Below are 19,069 nucleotides of genomic sequence, written 5' to 3'. Positions count from 1 at the left end.
TCATCGCCCTCAGCCACCCTGGCCTCCCAGTTGTCCACCAGACAGGCAGGAAAACCCCTGCTGCACACACTTTCCCACTCGCTCTTTTCTCTGTGGGGAGCGCTTTTTCCTCAAATAGCTACACGGCTGCATCTCCCAACTCCTCCAGGTCTCTGATCATAGGTCACCCCTATTTGAAACTCCTCCCCCATGTACTGGCTGTCTCCCCTCCATGGCCCCTTCTCTCCTTAGCAGTCTTCACCACTGAGGCCCAATCCCGAATGGATTTGCTGCTTGTAGGCCGCCATCTCTTGCTGGAATAAAGCTCCAGGAGGCAGGCACTGTTGTGTGTTTTGCTCTCCTCTGTGTTTCCAGTGCGCAGTAGAGTGGGCCATGTGGTAGACATGTTACATGGCTTTGTTGAATGAATGGATACACCACAGAGATTAAAAGCAGGGGAGGGGGGAGTGGGAGACAGGAGCAGGATGCACCAGGAAGAGGAATTTAGGTATTTGGTGGTGCAGAAACTCAGACGCTCACAGGGGAACCAAGCCAGTTTGCCCTCCAGCTCCAGCTTCTGGGGGCTTGAGTGGGAAAGGTCGTGTCGGTGCTTTGTAGGAAAGGGCATTCCCCTCTTCTGAGGCCACGCAAGGGGATCCAGGAGAGAGGGTAGGGGACCAGAGGACCCCTATGGAGGTGAAAGGGAGAGGGGAGCTGGAGGGATGGCATAGAGCATGCCAGCTAGTGTGCCAGGCCCAGGACAGAAGACTTGGCCTAGCCCTTAGAGTTTTAGATGGGCCTGGATTCATTCCCTGTGTTGCCACCTGACAGCAACGTGACCTCGGACAGCATGCACCGAGGGCAGGGTGGTGGCAGGGTTCTGCTCTGGGTAGTAGGCAATAAAGCGAGCTCGTCTGTAGAGAACTTAAAAAGCAATAATATAACCAACTAAACATTGATCAGTTTTTATTGTCACTGTGCACCGCTAGTCTGCGAATGCTCTCCCTCTCTGGTATACAAGTGACCTGGGGAAAATTGTTTAACTTCTCTGTAAAATGGAATGACCCTTACTTCCCAGCACTGTGAGGATGAATGCCAAGAGGATGGGGTGTACCCTGTGTGGTTATTGTCATCCATTTTCCCCTGCTGTCTTTCCTTCTTCCCTCCGTCGTTTTCTTCCGCCCATTCTCCTCTGTCTTACACAATCCTCCCTTCACTTCTCTTGTAAGTAATCATCCCTGGTCCGGTCCAGCACTCCACCCCCTTCCCACTCTAGTGTTCATTGCCCCATCAACTGTTCCTGGGACCGTCCCGTGTCTGGGCTCAGCTTCCTTCAACCCTGACCAGGCTGGGTGGGGTGGGGGTAATTGGGACCGGGCAAGCATAACCCCAGTTCTGGGATGAGCTGACACCATCAGCAGTTTATAGTTCTGAAGCATAACTTCGTCAGATGATGCATAACACCACCCTCAGTCATTTTTAGGGGGTGGCAGGTGGGGAGAGGGGGAGGAGCCGCCCTCGAAACTCCAGGCAGAAGGTTTTGCTGCCCCGACAGTTTCTTCTTCCTGCTGTCAGTCAGCCTGAATGCAATCCTCAGATATGCTGGGAGAGTCCCATGGGGCTGCTGCAGGGTGATTGCTGGCTCATCCCCAAGCTGTCTGTGCAGCAGGGAGGAGGGGAGGGCTAGGGGGAGGGGCTAAACAGGGTCTGGGAACGCTGGGCTCTAGGTGGCTGTGTGTGTGAGTGCAAGCGCTGGAGAATGCGGTGGGGAAAGAGGGTAACAGGGAAATCCCAGATGCTTAGAAGGCTTTGCTAAAAGCCACCTTCAGAGTGTTTCCGTTTTGCCCAGAAACAAGTTTGTGCTGGAGAGAGGCCCTCACAGGGAGGTGCTCAGGCTGAGACACGCCCTGTGGGAAAGGAAGCTCAGGAGTCCCTCAGCAGAAGGAGGGGGACAGTGGGAGAGGCTGAGTCCACCCCTGCCTATGCCCTCTCAGATTGATGACACTTAGACAGAATCTAAACACCTCCCTGGAGAGATAACACACCCCTCTTGTGTGGGCCCATCCCCACCCTCCAAGCAGGACCATTTGTTTCCGGTTTGATCCGGATTCTTCATTTGCCCACACAGCCTCATCTGTCCAGGGTAAAAATATTGCATCTCATGGGTGTGAGGTCGGTTTGCTTCAACAAACCTTTATTGCATGCTGCCTTGTGCCCGGCGTTGTATGTAGGTGCTGGGATGGCTGGTCCCGAGCCCTCTTCCTTCTGTCAGACTCAGTTTCCCCTCCGCTGCTCACAGTGCCATTTCTGAAACTATTCCCCCCAATCCAAGCTCCAGTGGAGAGTGGCAGTAGTGGGTGACCTGAGGGGGCCAGGCTGAGGAAGGGGTCCTGGAGAGAGACAAGTGCCTCTGGGGGGAAGAGGCAGAGAGCACCTGAGGGAGGGGTCAGTGGGGGCAAGGTAGGCCTTGTCAGGAGAAGAGAGGCACCAGTGAGAAGGTAAAAAGAAGGACAAAGAAATGGGAGACATTTCTGGGGAGACAGACACAGACACAAGGAGCTCCATTCTGGATTCTCCCACCCTCCCCTGGCTCGTGGTGGGTGGTCCCCACCAGTCCTCACAGGGACTCTCGGGAAGGCCTGGATTTGGAGTTCCCAGGTGAATGAAATACAGTGAGGCTGTGGCTTCATGGAGCGGGGTCTCCCTTCCTTGCCCAGGACAGGGGGTTGGGCCTGATCCTCTGTATCCCTGCATCCTGTGAGGCTGGCCCCAGGGAAAAAGAAACTCAGGAGGTGTTTGCCCAGGGGAGCGGAGTGTGGATCACTGGGCCACCACTAGGAGGCAGTTTTCCCCCACCTGCCTTGATTCACCTTCTGGGAAGAGAAGGGGGTGGGAGGATGGGGCGTCACTGCCACACATCACTAAGGGAGTTCCCCTGGTGGAAATTCTGGAGGGGGTGTGACCAGGCCTCTGAGCTCACACCCAGGCCTGATCTGGGGCACCTCCATTACTGAGTTTAGACTGGCCTCCCCTCCTCAGGGGCCTGGGCGCTCTGAAATGGGAAGTTCCAAAGGGATGGTCCACAAATCAAGCCCACCACTCAGTGCTGGTGGGGGAGCCTGTCCCCCGCCCCCTCTATTCTGGCAGTGGGTTTCCTGGGCCTCAGGTAGTCATTTGTGGGATAGAGGTGGATGGTCTGTTGGAATCTCCTAGGCCAGGGCATCCCTGTAAGTTTTCAGAGCTTCAATATATTAACCAGCAAGGAGCTTGGCTGGCTCTAGGGCCCGGGGCTAGGGTGGAACCCTCAGATACGTCCCCTCCATGACAGGTCTCACGTCTGTGGTTTTCTGGTCCAGGGCTGCATTCCCTGCCGTTTGGTACTGAGATGTATTTCCCACACCATAACGTTCACTCATTTAAAATGTACGATTCAGTGACTTCAGTACATTCCTAGGCGTGTCCTCCAGTCCTGAGCAACCCGAATCTGCTGGCTCTCTCTGTGGATTTGTATATTCTGAACTTTCTTAATATACTGCATGGTCTTTGTGTCTGCCTTTTCTGTACCTTCCATAATGTTTTCAATGTTCAACCATGTTGCAGCACATATCAGCGCTTCATTCCTTCTTATGACTGAATAATATTCCATTGTAAGAACATACCACATTTTCATTACCCATTTGTCTGTTGATGGACATTTGGGTGTTTTCCACCTCTTGGCCATCGCACGTGCAGCGATGAACATCCACGTGCAAGTTTTTATGGGGATGTGGGTTTTCATTTCTCCTGCATAGATACCTAGGAGTGGAATTGCTGGGTCACGTGGTAACTCTGTGTTTAACGTGTGAGGAGTTACCAGACTGTTTTCCAGAGTGGCCGCACCAGCACGCAGCCCCCGCAGTGGGCTCTAGGTACTGTGCCTACTGTGCCTGCTGGGAGAGTTGGCCCTGACTGGGCCTGTCTTGTTCACCCCTGTGTCACCAGCCCCGGGGTGGCCTGACCCATAGCAGGTACTTGGCAAATATGTATTGGGTGGCAGAAATAAGGGCATGTGCTCTTTGGAATTTTCTGCCCACGAGTATGACACCTAGACTTCCCTTTAGACTCTGTCCTTACGGTCCTCTCTGTGAGTCTCTCTGACTGGGCGTCAACAGGAGCGGCCTTTTCTCTTTGCTGCCCTACTCCCTGGCTCTCACCAATGTCCCCTCTGTGAAGCAATGTCCCTCCACTGTCCAGAAGGTGTCTTAGTCACCTTGGCACCACCAGCTGCGTGTGCGGGGCCGGGCACAGAATAGACACCCCGTGTGGGGCTGTGGGGAGTAGGAGCTTGCCTAAGGCCCAGGAAGGGGAGCCACAGGGCAGTTTGTGGTGGGGGGCCGTTTCAGGGAATCAAGCCCCCAACCACAGGGAGGCTATCGGGCCCCACAGGGGGTGAAACTGTTGCTACCAAGTCTCATTTCCAAATTACCAAAGTCTCAGACCTTGGGACTCCCTAAGCAGGGACAGGAGACTTGAGGGACCTTCTTCCTGGCTGGGCTGCCCCCCATCCTCGCTGCTTCCCCTGGGCCAGTGCTGTCCTGCACGGAGACGGGTCCAGGATGGCGAGGCAGAGCCCAGGCTTTGGAGCCTGAGACATGTAGACAAGATGGGGGCCCAGGTGCAGGGGACCACGTTGCAAGGAAGCCTATGTGCTATGGGCATGCGGTTTTTAATGTTGCAAATGCCTTGTACACTACTGGGGTGTGACGTGCGTCTTTTAAGCGCAATTTGTGTGGGTCCACATTGATTCCAAGGGCTGCTTGTGAATTGTTCATAGGTAGTTTTCCCTTTGTATAATAACCTTCATTTCTACCCCAAGTTCCCCAGCGTCCAGGCCCCAAAGGCTGCTTATTTGTTCTGCCTCAGAGGAGCTTCCTCACTTCACACCCCACAGAGCAGATTGAATAACCCTGATCCCTGTAACCTGTGAACAGTGAATTTATTGGGAACAGACAAGCCCAGAGGCTCTTGGCAGAGTGGATCCTTGGGTGGGTGAGGCTTCTGCAGATGTAGTGCTGGGTGAGGGTCCGGGGGAGGGCTCTGGGGGGATAGGGTCAGCCCAGCACCTCCTCCTCCTCCCTGGCAGCCCCAGAGCTAGAGCCTCCAATAGGGTTTGGAGGTGCTGCATGGCTGTAGCCAGGAAAACACATTTGTATCAGACCCAAAAGAAGAGGAAGTTAAGGGAGAGAGAGTAGGAACCAGGTGGCTATGTACAGGAGGGGTGAGGTGGGGTGGGGCTTGATTCCTTTAAGCAAATAAAGCCAGCTCTTCATTGTCCCTCTGTTAAGTAAATATCCTTGTCCCCTTGCCTTTGTTCTAGGCTTGTCTCCACCATCAGCGGCCAAAGTGAGCCCAGGAAAAGGCGTATTTTCATAGCATGGGAGTTCAACGCATCTGAGCAGGTAAATCTACTGCCCAAAGGCCACCTGTGGATTCTGTATTCTCTGAGAGGACTGTGGGCAGGTCCTGCGTGGCCCCCAAATCTTGGCCCTTGCCTTTCCAATTCAGAATGGGATTTTGGAGTGTCTCTTTTTGACATTTGCAATGGCACATGTTTTAGGTGCGTGTTAAAAGAAGTCCATTTTTCTTAGTGGCATGAGAATCAGAGGTAAGGGAAGTGGGGAACCTCCAGGGGTTGGGGGAGGCTGGCTTTGTGGGGACACTTTGTGGTTTAATCGACAAATCAGAACTGTGATGTGCCCGTTGTCTTCCTCATCCGGAAGAGAAATGGTTGGGCACTGTTACCATTCAGTTGGCCACTTGAGGGCCTGACTGTCAGCAGCAGCGGTCCAGGCGGCCTGGGCGATGCCTTCCTTTCTTCGCATCCTACCCCACCCCAGGGCCCAGCTCAGGGTCTGCAGACAACTAGTGAGCAATGACTCTAGAAGATACAGTGCATTTGAGGAGTGGCTTCCCATGAACATCCAAGGGAAGCCTGAGGTCAACACAGCAAAGTGGGGTTTCAGAATCTCCTGGCCTCTGCCCCAGTGAGCATGGGCAGCATCCAGGCTGGGGCTGGTGCCCTGCATCCTGGACTTGTGGCTTCCGAAGCAGTGCTAACACTTGTCGGAGGAGGAGCTGCCTCCAGCCCCTAGCTTCACGCTGGAGCTCTGCCCGCTCGAGCAGCCCAGGAGCTCCTGGGGCTCGCAGGGGACGAAGGGTTCACCGGTGCCCACCACGCTGCAGCCCCCACTGTTCTTGAGGGCAGTGGTGCCCCCTGGGCAGTATTCGGTTCTCAGCAAGGGCGTGCTGACCACACATGGCTCATACAAGACGGCACCTTTTGAGCTGCTCACGGCTGTGGGGATAGGAAAGGATGCTCAGGGCCCTGTACTGCCTGGCTCCAAGGACATTGCCCTGAACTGGTCAGTCAGGCCGTGCTCCCCGCCTGCAGTCACTCACCTCGAAGGAACTTTCCCTCTCAGTTAGCAGTCCCCACCCCAGCCACAAAGTACCTATGAGTTCCCCACGTGCCTCTCTTCTATCGCCAGAGCCTTGGCTTCTGCCTCACTCTCTCTGGGTCTGCTGGTCTGAGCCTGCTTCAAATCCTCTCTCCAGAAAAGCATATCCTGATCAGTATATGCTTGCAGCTTCCGGGCCTGAAGCCCCGAAACCTTGCTGCAGACCTGCTCCTCATTCCAACTCCCAAAGCATCATGTAGCCTTGCAGGGGAGCTTCTCCCTCTGACCAGGAGCTCCCAGCAGCCAGAATCCTCCTTTGGGGTGAGGAGGCATGCCGAGGTCTGGGCGGGGGGACTGTAGTCTGTGTTGGCTTGATCAGCCCCCAAGACCCCGAGAGCCCCCGGGGAGTACGCATCTACTCACAGATATTCACGGGCCCAATGCCTTCACACAGCCTGGGGTGAGAGGAAAAAGACACAAAGTAACTGCATCAAAGAAGACAAGGCGGACACCGCGCCCCCCGTTCTTCTGCCCACAACACAGACCAGGTTCACAAGGAGGGCCTGCAGACCGTGTGCTCTTCTGGGTGTTCCGTGACGGTGGGATTGGCAATAGCAGCAGCAACCCAAGGGCAGGACAGTGTCCACGCCTGGGGCCCATCCTTGACTCACCTGTACTCCTCGCCCTCCAGCAGGCGCCTGTAGGTGGCGATCTCGATGTCCAGGCCCAGCTTGGAGTTCATCACCTCCTGGTACTCCTTGAGCAGGCAGGCCATGTCCTGCTTGGCCTTCTGCAGGGCCTCCTCCAGTCCGGCCAGCTTGCCCTTGGCGTCGTTGAGGGCCGCCTCGCCCTGCTGCTCCGCCTGGGAAACTGCAGCTTCCAGTCTGCAGCGCTGGGGAGAGGGCACAGAAGATTACTGGGGGCCTTTGGAGCCCTAGGCCAACTCTCAGAGGAACAGAGAGGACATGGTCATTTAGAGGTGATAGAGTATGCATATGTTCTATTATCTGTCACTGGCACAGAGCTCCTAAAACTCTTGTAATTTCATACGTGATAAGAACACTGCAGTCATCTTTGTTTCTAATATTTGGTCTTTGTCCCAGGTTCTTTACAAAGATCCCCTAAGTGCCTTGGAATTTTTTGAATGACAGCAGTGTCTTTTGTTCTAATGAATGACTCCGGGTGGCTCCTGGATGGCTCCTGGGTGAGGGTGGGTCCCAGAAAGACCAGAACACGATCCAAGACTTGGAATTTTCAGTCCAACCCTCCACCCTCCAGACTGAAGAGAGGGGCTGGAAATTACAGGCCATGCCTAGGTGAGGAAGCCTCTGCAAAAATTCCAAGGTGGGACTCAGGGGCTTCCAGGTTGGTGGACACATGGAGGCGTCGGGATAGCGGTGCGCCCAGAGAGAGCACGGAAGCCTGTGCCCTTTCTCACATACCTTGCCCTGCACATGCCTTCCTCGTTCATGTTCATTTGTATCCTGTGTCATATCCTTTTACAGCAAACTCAGCAGGTAAATGGTTTTCCTGAGTTCTGTGAGCTGCTCTAGCAAACCAATCAAACCCGAGAAGGGGCTTCCAAGGCATAACAGATTGGTCGGAAGCTCAGGTGACAACCTGGACTTGTGATTGGCATCTGGAATGGAGCCGTCTTGTGGGACTGGTGGGACAGCCCTTCACCCGCGGGGTCTGATGCTGTTTCCATGTAGTGTCAGAATGGAGTTAAATTGTGAGATACCCAGCTGGTATTGCAGAGTTACTTGGTGTGGGGAAAAACGCACACAACTGGTGAAGGAGTGTTTTGAGTTTTCCCACGGTCTTGGTTACATGGCAGATTTAAATCTGCTGTGGGTTTTGTCCTGGGATTGTTCCTCTGGGGGAGTTGTCCCAGTCCCCCTGTCTGGAACACCTCAAGGAGATCCAGGAATTTCTCTGAGACACACTGAGCAATTTCTTCATGGCAGTAGATTTTAAGTGGCTGGTCTTCACCAGCCTAGGAGAACAATGGGTCCCATTTTATGAACTCTGCAGAGTCACCTTGAATTTCAGGATAATTAAATTATAGTCTTGGGGTTGGAAGGGACTATGGGGACCATCTTTTCTATGCTCCCATCTACTGAAGCACATTTGCTATTTCATCTTTGACAATAGGTCACCTGGCCTCTGTTGGGAACCTCGCTGTTTCCAAGGCTGCTCCTCCTGCAGTTGGTCAGCTCTTTTGTAGTAAGGGCTGTGCCCTCTTGCGTGAGGCAGCCTAAGTTTGTTCCCTCTTCTGCAGCACGCCCAGGGAGGGTGCAGCCACCCCACGTGACCAGGCTAGGCGGCGGGTCAGCCTAGGATTAGCCCTCGGAACAAGGTCTCTCTGGCCTCACCTGGGCTTTGACGTTCTCATTTTCTTGCTGCAGCTGCTGGATGAGCTTGTTCATTTCCAGGATCTCGTTTCTGTGGTTGCAGAGGTTGTCACAGTGGTTCCCAGAGGTCTGCCGCAGCTCCTCGTACTGCCGGGACGAGAGGTCAGAACCCCGGTGCCCTGCTGGGGTACCTCCTAGCCCCCTTTCTCACGGTCCCCAGTCTCTCCTACGATAGCTTCCTGACTCAGGTGCTCCCTGGATACTCACACTACCTCTTCTCCCCACTCCCTGCCCATTTCTGGTCAGTTTTGGGGTTCTTTCCTGGGCTTCTCCTTCTTCCCTTCTTCCCTCCCAGCCCCGAACACTCAGGTTTATTAAATTTTCCTTCAACTTCTGTGCTTCCTTCCTCTCTGTTTAGCTGTTCTGTGTCTTGTCCTTTTCTCTCTGCCCCAGAGCTCAAAGGTCTGCTGAGGGCCTCTCCCTTTCAGATGTTCCTCTGGATCTCAGAAGGGGGTTCCGTGCTCAGCAGGGAGTGGCGACAGACCGAGGACGGGGGACGGACCGTGTCTGTCCCCACAGTGAGTACAGTGGGATATTCTTGTCCAAAGCCATTGAAAACAATTGCTTTGTTATTTGCAATGTTATTTCTACCTTGGCTGAGGGTTTTTCTAAACTTTGCAACTCCGAAGCCAATTTCTGACTAGTGTATTCTAGATGACAGATGTTTGAAAATGAGCCAACTAGATTTTCTGCACACAGTGGAGAGGAGCATTTTGCATAGAAACTGCAAAACAAAGAGATAAGTACAAATCTCTCTCTTTGGCCCTTTGGGTATTTGGTTATTGTGATAAAGCCCTACAGTTGCTTAATCAGTGTCTATTATCCTCTTGTTAAACAGAACTCTCCTTTTGAGCCCAGATGGGAAAATTTTGCTCAGCCTTCTTATCAATGAGATCTATGGCCCTGGCTGGATAGAGTTTCCAGAAAAGTTCTTTGAAGTGGGGGATGACTCAGTTGGCATTTTTCCCCTTCCCTGATTCTCTCTGCCTGGCAGCTGTCTTGAGACAGGAGGCAGCTGTGAAGATTCATAAAGCAATGGTAAGGGTGGCAGAATAGAAAGCTAGAAAGAGCCTGTATCCTTGAAGGTGACATAGATCCCTTGGGTGAAATAACTTGAAGTCTATTTCTGTACTTCCAGTTATTTGAGAAAAAAAGGGAAAACCAAAGTTGTTTTAACTAATGTTTTGAAAAACTTTCTGGTCCTCACAGCTAAATACAATCCTTGAACAACAGAGTTGTCTTTCTGGTTCTGACTTAGAAGCATGGGGGACCACGGTTGTTCTGAGCCCCCTTGACTGATGGGCTGATGGGCGGCCTAGGAGAGCAGCCGGAGGAGAAGGGACCAGCTGGGGTGAACCCTGGTGTGGACAGGCCATAGAATCACTGGGAACTCACTTCAGGCCAGGGGTTCCATACCTCTGATCACCATGGATTTCCAGAAAATGGGCATAATATTGCTTGGGGCACTCTCTGAGCAACCGTACCCATTGGCTTCCGAAAACAAGTCCAAAGTACTTGGCACAGCTCTGCAGATTTGCTGTGCTCTGGTCCCATGCTCCCCTTCCAGCCCCATCTCCCCATGGTCCTTCATACTGGGAACCTGGTTTTCATGCTTGGCATCCTGGCTACTGCTGCCCCTCAGCCAGATGCACCCTCCCCTCCTGCTCTGCTGATTGAAATCATGCTTGGCCTTCAAGATCCAGATCAAGCGCCGATGGCTCTGCCATTCCAGGTACTGCATGCGACCAGGCTACTCGTTTCTCTCCCCATGGACTGTAGTGTCCTTGAGCACAGGGGTGGCCTGTCGCTTAGTGTCCTGGTGGTGCCACACGCCTTGGTAAGACCATCCTTCCCCAGCTACCTTCTTCAAACCACATTCCCACAATACTTTCTACATTTCTGCCCGCCCCCCTCCCGCCCAGTCATCTCCTCCACGGCACCCATCGCCATCTAACTCACGTGCACTCATTTGTCTTGTTCGCTGTCTGTCCCCCCGCTCTGCCCCTGCCTTTAGAATGAAAGTGACATGAAGGCGTGGATTGCTGTGTGTTTTGTTCCCTGCCTAGAACAGTGCTTGGCACATGGCTCAAGAAACAGTTGTTGAATGAATAAATGGATGAGCGAATGAATGAATGGATACATGGTGCCTTTCACAGATGGGGCAGGTGAGACTGATATGATATCTGTTCCATCAAATTGCCCTCGGGGACACCAACTGTCCTTATAGCAAGCTCCTCATTACCTGAGTCTGGGGCCACCTGAATCACCCTTCCTGGTTCACCATTAGTACCACCCCACGCCTTATCCTCCTCTGACGCTGTGAAGCCCAGAACCCTCTTTGCCTTCATTGGCAATGATGTTCCTTGAATTCAGGTCAAGGGAGCCTGTGGGTAAATAAAGCTGGGGCACCCTGGCATCATGATAATAGGCCTGGGCTGTCTGTGGGGTCCACTTTCCAGCGTTTCATAGGCACCTGGCCAGGGGCCTGCCAGAAACACCAGGGACTGGGGTTATGGGGTTCCCTTGGCTCTCTCATTATTTTCCCACCCACTTTCTGGGGAAGTGGGTCCAGGGCCCCCTCCCCAACCTGGGCCTCACCCGGCACTGGTACCAGGCCTCCGCTTCAGCTTTGCTGCGGCTGGCGATGTCATCATACTGGGCCTTGATCTCGGCAATGATGCTGTCCACATCCAGGGCCCGGCTGTTGTCCATCTTCACAACCACCGAGGTCTCTGAGATCTGAGACTGGAGCAGGCAGATCTCCTGGGGGTGGGGTGAGGACGGGTGAGGTCTTTGAGGGTACAGGGGGAGAACCTGCTCTGACCTTCCTGTAGCAGCTTCATGCAGGACTTTGCTGTGACTGTCTCGGGCCTTCAATTACCAACTTGCTCCCTGTCCCCCATGCTAGCTACACAGACACCTGGGAGCCAAGGTCTGGGCCATCACTGGCTGAGAACCAGCTGTCCAGTGCTGACTTCTTCACATGCTCACTTTGCAGCCTGCTTGTCCTGAAACGTACCCACTGGGCAGGAGCTTTCCCAACCCAGGGTCCTCACAGAACTGGCCCCCGATCTGCCACCTGCAGGTGGTGTGGCTGCAGGTACCTCCTCATACAGGCCTTTCAGGAAGTCGATCTCCTGGACCAGAGCCTCCACGTTGGTCTCCAGGTCAGACTTCATCAGGAAGGCCGTATCCACATCCTGTATTCAGAGCATTGACAACTATAACCTGGGGCTGGGGGAACGTGGAAGGGCCCCCCAGCCCATTCACCATCTGGGCCCTTCCCAGCAGGGCAGTGGCAGATGCGGGACCCACCTTTCCTCACTTAAGCCCATGTGAAGAGGAAGGGACCACAAAGCCAAAGATGGAGGGAGAGGTCCCTAGCCCCAGGACCGCTTGCCTGGGCCTGGCACCTTGTTGGAGAAGGATCTAAAGGGAAAGGGGTTTAAAGGAGCCTTGAGTGCAGCTTCTCAGAGCTCACTGCGTAGGGCCTGGGCCAGGAGCTACCTAGCTATCTGTCTGGGAAATCATGGCAACAGTTTTCATCTTTTGGGGTTTGAGTCAGAGTTTTTGTTTTGCCTTTGATTTGGCATTGGTTACCTCTGCAGCTTTCTTGGGCAGGTGTAGATACAACCTTAACCAGCTTTGGCCCCTATGCATTGGGAGGTGGAGGCCCAGTCAATCACTGCCCTTTAGCAAGGGGTGGGGATGCTGGCCCTCCTCTTCCTCATGGTCACTTGGACTGGCATTGGGACCTGGGGGTGAGAGATCCTTTTGCATGTGTGTGTGTGTGTGTGGGGGGGCGCTGCAGACTTGTTTGGACGCCATGCCGGCCGGGCCCGCTGAGGAGGCTCTCCCCTGTCTGTGCCAACTCCCTCACCTTCTTTAAGGCAACAAACTCATTTTCTGAACAGGACCGCAGGGACAGCTCCTCTTCATATCTGGTGGCATGGGCAGGAAAAACAATTTTAGTCAGCCTGTGGGATTGGAAGGGACCTTGGTATCACACCTAAGAGAAGGGGCCTTTGTGGGGCGAAGCTGCCTGTCACTGACTCAGTGCTTTAAGGAGTCATCAGGTCCCTCTCCGGTCTCGGGACACCTCTAGCTGCTCCAGCCACTCAAGACAGTTGATTATTACTGTAGCCTTTCATTAGCTACTTTGCCAGTTTACCCCACTCCCATTAGCCTGTTCCTGTGATGAATCATCCTCTGGGAAGTCCTTCCTAAGGCTAACTTCATTCTGTCTTCATTCTGCTAAGGAAGCCCATTTTAGCTGATCATTTCCTATAGAAAGGTGGTGAAAAGCTGGCTGCCTGTGGCTGGCATGGCTGTCTACGATTTGTGTTGCTCTGAGAGTTGGCCGTAGTCCCTGAAATCCTAGCTGACCCCATGCCCTCCTCACCAGAGAGTCCTGGGCCTGATCCCTACCTGCAAGTCTATTGCAGAGGTAGCAATTACCCATTTACCAGACCCGCAGACAGAGCCCAGCTATTTCCTCTAGGACTTCGCCCACTCACTGCCCTCCAAGGCAATGGAGTCGGGGGCAAGAGGTTCAGTCTGGCCAGAATGACTCAGGTCGAAGAGCAACATTGATGCGTTAAAAGCTTCGCTGTGCTTCCTGACGCCCATCCTTCCTTTTCGCAGTGGAAGGAACTCTTCAGCAAAGCTGGCACTGGGCGCAGGAGCTCACCCTCGGCTTTGAATCCTGCCACAGTCAAGTGCTAGTCATGTGACCGTGACTTGCCTTCTCTGTGCCTCAGTTTCCTCATCTGTAGAATGAGGATAACACTGGTCCTGCCTCACAGGGCTGTTGTGAGTTAATGCATCACATGTGTTAGTATCTGCAGAGCACTGAGCCTGGCACGGGACATGTACCATGAAAGTGTTGGCTATTCTTGTTAAAATATACTCTACTCTCATCCTCCTCCTACTGTTGCACTTTTAAAATCCAGAGTCCTCATCATCTCCAGCTGCAAGATGTGGTTCAAGGAGATGCTGAGAGGGGAGCCTATCAGAAGAAAAAACAGGGGGGCAAAATCTTGGAGTGGAGAGGGTTTGGGGACCTGTTTGGGGAATAAGATGTAGTTCAGGAAATGCCAAAGGGTTGGTAGAAGATAGGTCAAAATAGGTGGTTTGGAGTGGAGCCCTGGAATGCCAGAAATGGCAGGAGAAAGATCATGTTTTACACTGAGAGAGAGGACAAGGACCTTCCCTAGGCAGGGCGGTGGGCAGTTTCAGAGTTTCTACCATGTGCCAATGGTCAGCACCCTAGATGCTCTGCCTACATTATCCTACCGAGTTGTTCTGCCAACTAACGAACTTAGTTTTAGGTTTCCCTAAAACTTTGTATAGAAGGGGAGACCAAGACCCAGACTGTTTACGGAGCTCGCCCTGGGTTCCTTGGCAGGGTGAAGTCAGAGCAGACTCACTTTTTCTTGTAGCCCTCCAGTGCGTCCTGGAGGCTGCAGAGCTCCGTCTGCAGCCTGACCCGGTCCCCGGCCACACAGTCCAGCTGCCTCTGGAGGCTGCAGATGTAGGCCTCGAAGATGGGCTCCACGTTGCTCTGGTAGCACCTCTGCTGCTGCATGAACTTCCACTTGGTCTCTAGAAGCTTGTTCTTCTGCTCCAGAAACCGGACCTGCAACCAAGAACAGGACATCACTGGATAGCAGGCTCCCTGGGGACCATGGCTTGGAGAGAGTAAATGGTGGTGTGGACAGTGAATCAGTTTCTGCTCTCTCTTCTGACACACTGCTACCAACATGCTGCAGTTTACAGATTGGGTCTCCGGGTAGACTGGCAGCTGAAGTTATGTCTCTGTGTCTCTCCTGCCTGGGGAAGCTTATAGGACCCACCTCCCACCCAGGGCTTGCATGTTGTAGTGGAAAGAACACTGCCCACAAGGCCTGGGGCAGGTCCTCCTTCCAGCCCTGCCTGCCTGCCTGCCTCCCACCAGCCTGTAACCTTTTCCAGGCCATTCCATCCTTTTAAGCCTTGCTTTCTTTCCCAAAGCTCCTGCTTTGGGTTGTGCATGGGGAGCACTTCACAGATCTTCCTACTAATGTAAGTGGGTGACATTATACCCAGGAGGGGTTGGGCTCTCTTCAGTTACAGCCCAGGGACATGTGGGGGAGAAGGTAGTATCGAAGGCCCTGTCCCAGGACTTATAGCTGTTTTCACACTCTGCCCCATCCTGCATGGCTGCATCCAAAAAAAGTCTCTCATACAGTAATGTGGAGAGCTGCTGGCCCACCCCCTCCATTTCTGTGGCTTGGAAACCTAGATTAGGAGAAGCTGAGCGAGTTGATCATGGTCACCCAGCTAGCCATTGGCAGAGAGAACATGGTGTCCAGTTCTCGCTCTGGGATTTTTCCTATTGTGCATCGTCTCCCAGAAGAACGGTAGAGGAAGCAACGTTGCCCTACTGCTGGTGACCTGCCACGTCCTCAGGGGGCTTCCAGCCTCGCAGCGGGTGTGGTGATGCTGCTGACAGCCAGGGCCTGTGCTGATAGAATGAACTTGCAACCAGAACTTACAAGCTTTCAAAATTAAACTGTGTGACAGTTCCTATTTACTAAAACAAGTTCCTTTTTGGAAGGCTTCTGCATCTGTTACCTCCTCTAATTCCCCCACCACCATTCCCCCACTTTTCTTGAATGTCTCTGAGGCTGGGAGGTGAATGGTTTGCACAGGGCCTCAGGGTAGCAGTCAGGACTGGAGCCAACGGGTCTCCTGATTTCTGGCTCAAGACTCTTTGCCCTAAACCTTGCAGTCACCACAAGTGCCTGCTCAGACTTTGACATGGGTTCTGATCCCCACGAGCCTTTCTGAGGTGTGGGGAGCAGTCCAGAGGTGGTGCAGGGTGACGGGACAGTTCAGCACCTTCCCTTTCCTGAAGGCTTTCAGAGTTGTGGCTCTGGGTTGACAGATACAAGACTTTGGTCACAAGCCCCCTCATCCCTGGCTCTCATTGCTGCACCTTCTCTTCATCACAGGCCTAAGCTGATGGCAAATTCTGAGGTCTCCTCCATACCCAAAGGTCTGGCCCCAGCTCAGGCACTTAGAAAGCAGCTCTGTTGCTAAAGCTTCATCAAGAAGGTCTCTTAGCGAAGGTTTAATCTCCAAAATATACAAAGAACTCACACAACTTCACTCTAAGAAGACAACTAACCCAATTAAAAAATGGGGAAAGGACTTGAACAGACACTTCTGCAAGGAGGACATACAGAGGATCCAGAGACACATGAAGAGATGCTCAGTATCGCTTGCTATCAGAGAGATGCAAATTAAAACCACAATGAGATACCACTTTACACCGGTGAGAGTGGCTAACATAAACAAAGCAATAAACAAAAAATGTTGGAGAGGGTGTGGGGAAAAGGGGACTCTGGTCCACTGTTGGTGGGATTGCAGACTGGTACAACCATTATGGAAAACAGTATGGAATTTTCTCAGAAAACTAAAATTGGACGTGCCTTTTGACCCAGCAATTCCACTGCTAGGATTGTATCCTAAGAACCCTAAAACACCACTCCCAAAGAACATATGCACACCAATGTTCATAGCAGCACAATTTAGAATGGCCAAGAGCTGGAAGCAACCTAGGTCCCCGTCAGTAAATTAATGGATCAAAAAACTATGGTACGTATACACAATGGAATTTTATGCTGCAGAAAGAAAGAAGGAGCTCCTACCTTTTGCAATATCATGGATGGAACTGGAAAGCATTATGCTGAGTGAAATAAGCCAGGTGTTGAAGGACAAATACCATATGATCTCACCTTTAACAGGAAGCTAAACAACAAAACAAACAAGCAAGCAAAATATAACAAAAGACACTGAAATAGAGAACAGGCTGACAGTGACCAGAGGGGAGAGGGGAGGGAATTTCAGGGGAAATAGGGGAGGGATTTAGAAGAACATATATAAAGGATACATGGACAACAACTGAGAAGGGTGGAAATGGGAGGGGGGGAGCACGGGGGTTGGATGGGATGGGAGTAATAGTCAGAAAACTGTACTTGAAAAATAATTAAATAAAAAAATTGGAAAAAAAAAGAGAAGGTCTCTTAGGTTGTTCCTCTCAATATCTATCATTGTGTTGGAAGTTCCTCTTGTAATCTGACCTCAAGCAACCTTGGTGATATACAGAGAGAGATGACATGTTAAAAACAAAGGATCAGCAAACAGAAATGTTTCGTGCTGACCTTGATCTCACCCACTTTCAATGATTGCTGGTTGTGGAGTACAGAAGAGGCGGATAGATGAACCATGGCTTCCTATGGTGAGTGTTTTTGTTGCCCCCCCGGGACCAGATACAAGATGTTCTCTGCATCTGACCGTCCCAGACTTCTTACCTTGTTGATGAAAGATGCAAAACGGCTATTGAGGCATTTGATCTGCTCCTTCTCGTCCCTCTTCACACTCTGCACAGTTGGGTCAATTTCCAGCTCGAGTGGGACCAGTAGGCTCTCATCGATGGTGACAGGGGTGATGCAGGCAGAGGGCCCACAGGTGGCCCCCGCTCGGTATCCGAAGACAGGAAGGCCACACCTGGAGGCGACCCGGGGCCTCCCAAAGCCCACGTTGCACAGGCTTCGTGAGCCAAGGCAGCCCAGGACGCGGAGGCCCCCACCACCCCCTGGCCGGCATGGCCCCTTGCTCACTGCGTAGTGGGTGACCACCTGGGGGAGGACAGCTGAGCATGAGCTGAAGCTCCGGCTGCCACATCTGGAGCCCTGCTGGAAGGATCGGCACGACATGGCAGGAGAGAGAGGCAGAGAGGTGGGCCCTGGTGGGGAGAATGGGCGAGCTTCAGGTCAGTTCAGCTCCCACCCTTTTAACTGGTAGGGGGATGGAGGGCTGAGCTGGGTCAAACTCCAAATCACCATTAAATCAAGTTTATGAGCTTGCGAGATGGGCAGCTGTAAGTACCCCAGTGGATAATTAGGGTAGCAAAGAGCAGAAAAAGGTGCCAATGGTCAGTGCTGGTGGCCCTATAAAAGTCCCATGTGTCCTGCTTCCTTGTTTACAGGGGTGATGAAAGGGCCAACCGGACAGATGCGTTTGGCATATTCAGAGTCTCCGTCTCAAGGGAAGGGAGAGTTCGGACTTTACGCCATTTCAAAAGAGAGGGGGCATAAATTAGAGGCCAATGGAGGTATGTGTGAGGATGCTCTACTTCCTCAAGGCTGTTTTTATGTGTTTCTGCAGATGCGCCAGGCCCAGGTGCCCTTCATAGACAGGTGATCCTAGGAGCTCCCAGGGCAGAAGGGTTTTGGGTGGGAGCAGCCTCAGTAAGCAGGCTGGACCCTGTCCCTCCTCAGGCCTCCTCTGGCTCCCTTACCCTTTGTTTTCCTGCAGCTCCTGAGATAGAAGCCTCCAGACACAGAGTCTTGTCTCTAGGGCTTGTTTAGTCCAGAAAGGCCACAGAGGACCCAAGAAGAGATGCCTTGTACTTGGCAAGAGGAAGGGATGCTTTCTCCAAAACATGCAGCCATGGTGGCCATTAGGTTGGGGCTCCATGTTGCTGTTTCTTTCCCGTTCTTCCCACCCCACCCCACACTTCCCTGAGGCCCCAGGACATCTCTGGGGACAGTTGTTTCCCTCAGGAATTGTTCAGGTGGATATGGGATATAAGCCTTCTCCCCAGCATCCAGGTCACAGCTCTTTGAAGATGCTTGAATTACTACCCCATTCTGTTCCCTCCCCCTTCCCATCAGTCCCATCAGTGAAGCTGCTGCTGTGGCCAGTCGGTCTTTCCCTTCCACATTGTGGCTTCTCCCAGGGCAGAATCAACTCAGTAATAGTGAGAACATGTATTGGGTGCTTCCTCTGTGCTGGACCACCCTGAGCTCTACATTCATGATCTCATTTAATTCTTATGATGGCACCATGATGGAGCTTGTGTTTTACAGGTAAGGAAAGTGAGGAGCAGAGTGGTTCAACTCCACTGAGGCTGAGTTCAGTCCCACCCTTTCTGACATCTCCGTGTTCTGCTGGAGGGAGAACAGAACCCTTCCCTTCTCGTGGAGGGAAGCCTGGGTTAAAAATCAGGGGTCTGCTGCCAATATGCATTGCATTTTCTTGTTCCTTGGCTTTCCCACCTATAGATTAGGAGACTGGAACTCAAAACTTTCTTGTGCCCAGAAATTCTCAGTCAACTGTGACACTTCACAATGTTCCCCTTTTGCATAGTCTTGACTCTGGGTCCCAGCATGCTGAGGAAAGAAGATTGGG

The 19,069-nt window shown here is 52.7% G+C and overlaps 1 protein-coding gene and 1 long non-coding RNA gene across 2 annotated transcripts; one reads left to right on the top strand and one right to left on the bottom strand.

Annotated features, from left to right (window-relative positions):
* Positions 1 to 5,056: 5,056 nt before the first annotated feature.
* KRT82 (keratin 82) lies at positions 5,057 to 17,592 on the bottom strand. The gene is made up of 9 exons (XM_037030919.1): positions 17,188 to 17,592; positions 14,260 to 14,468; positions 12,711 to 12,771; positions 11,935 to 12,030; positions 11,429 to 11,593; positions 8,792 to 8,917; positions 7,088 to 7,308; positions 6,840 to 6,871; positions 5,057 to 6,313 (listed from the first exon to the last, which is right to left on the bottom strand). Exons 1-9 carry the CDS (start codon positions 17,590 to 17,592, stop codon positions 6,072 to 6,074), a joined length of 1,557 nt encoding a protein of 518 aa, XP_036886814.1. The 3' UTR covers positions 5,057 to 6,071.
* Positions 8,796 to 14,343, top strand: LOC118976437 (uncharacterized). Its single transcript, XR_005064274.1, has 3 exons — positions 8,796 to 8,932; positions 9,224 to 9,348; positions 14,272 to 14,343. It is a non-coding gene; the product is annotated as an uncharacterized LOC118976437 (long non-coding RNA).
* Positions 17,593 to 19,069: the final 1,477 nt, after the last annotated feature.

This window comes from Sturnira hondurensis, unplaced genomic scaffold, assembly GCF_014824575.4.
Source record: "Sturnira hondurensis isolate 20B ecotype Veracruz unplaced genomic scaffold, ASM1482457v3 Scaffold0020903, whole genome shotgun sequence".
Lineage (NCBI taxonomy): Eukaryota > Metazoa > Chordata > Mammalia > Chiroptera > Phyllostomidae > Sturnira > Sturnira hondurensis.
This window is presented reverse-complemented; position numbering and strand designations above follow the sequence as displayed.

Excerpts from the sequence above, each read along its gene's own strand:
- KRT82 (XM_037030919.1), bottom strand. The coding sequence starts at position 17,592 with ATGTCGTGCCGATCCTTCCAGCAGGGCTCCAGATGTGGCAGCCGGAGC. Across the intron at positions 7,309-8,791 it reads ATGAGAACGTCAAAGCCCAG|CGCTGCAGACTGGAAGCTGC; the intron begins GTGAGGCCAGAG and ends CCCTCTCCCCAG. Across the intron at positions 6,314-6,839 it reads CATTGGGCCCGTGAATATCT|CCGTGAGCAGCTCAAAAGGT; the intron begins GTGAGTAGATGC and ends CTATCCCCACAG.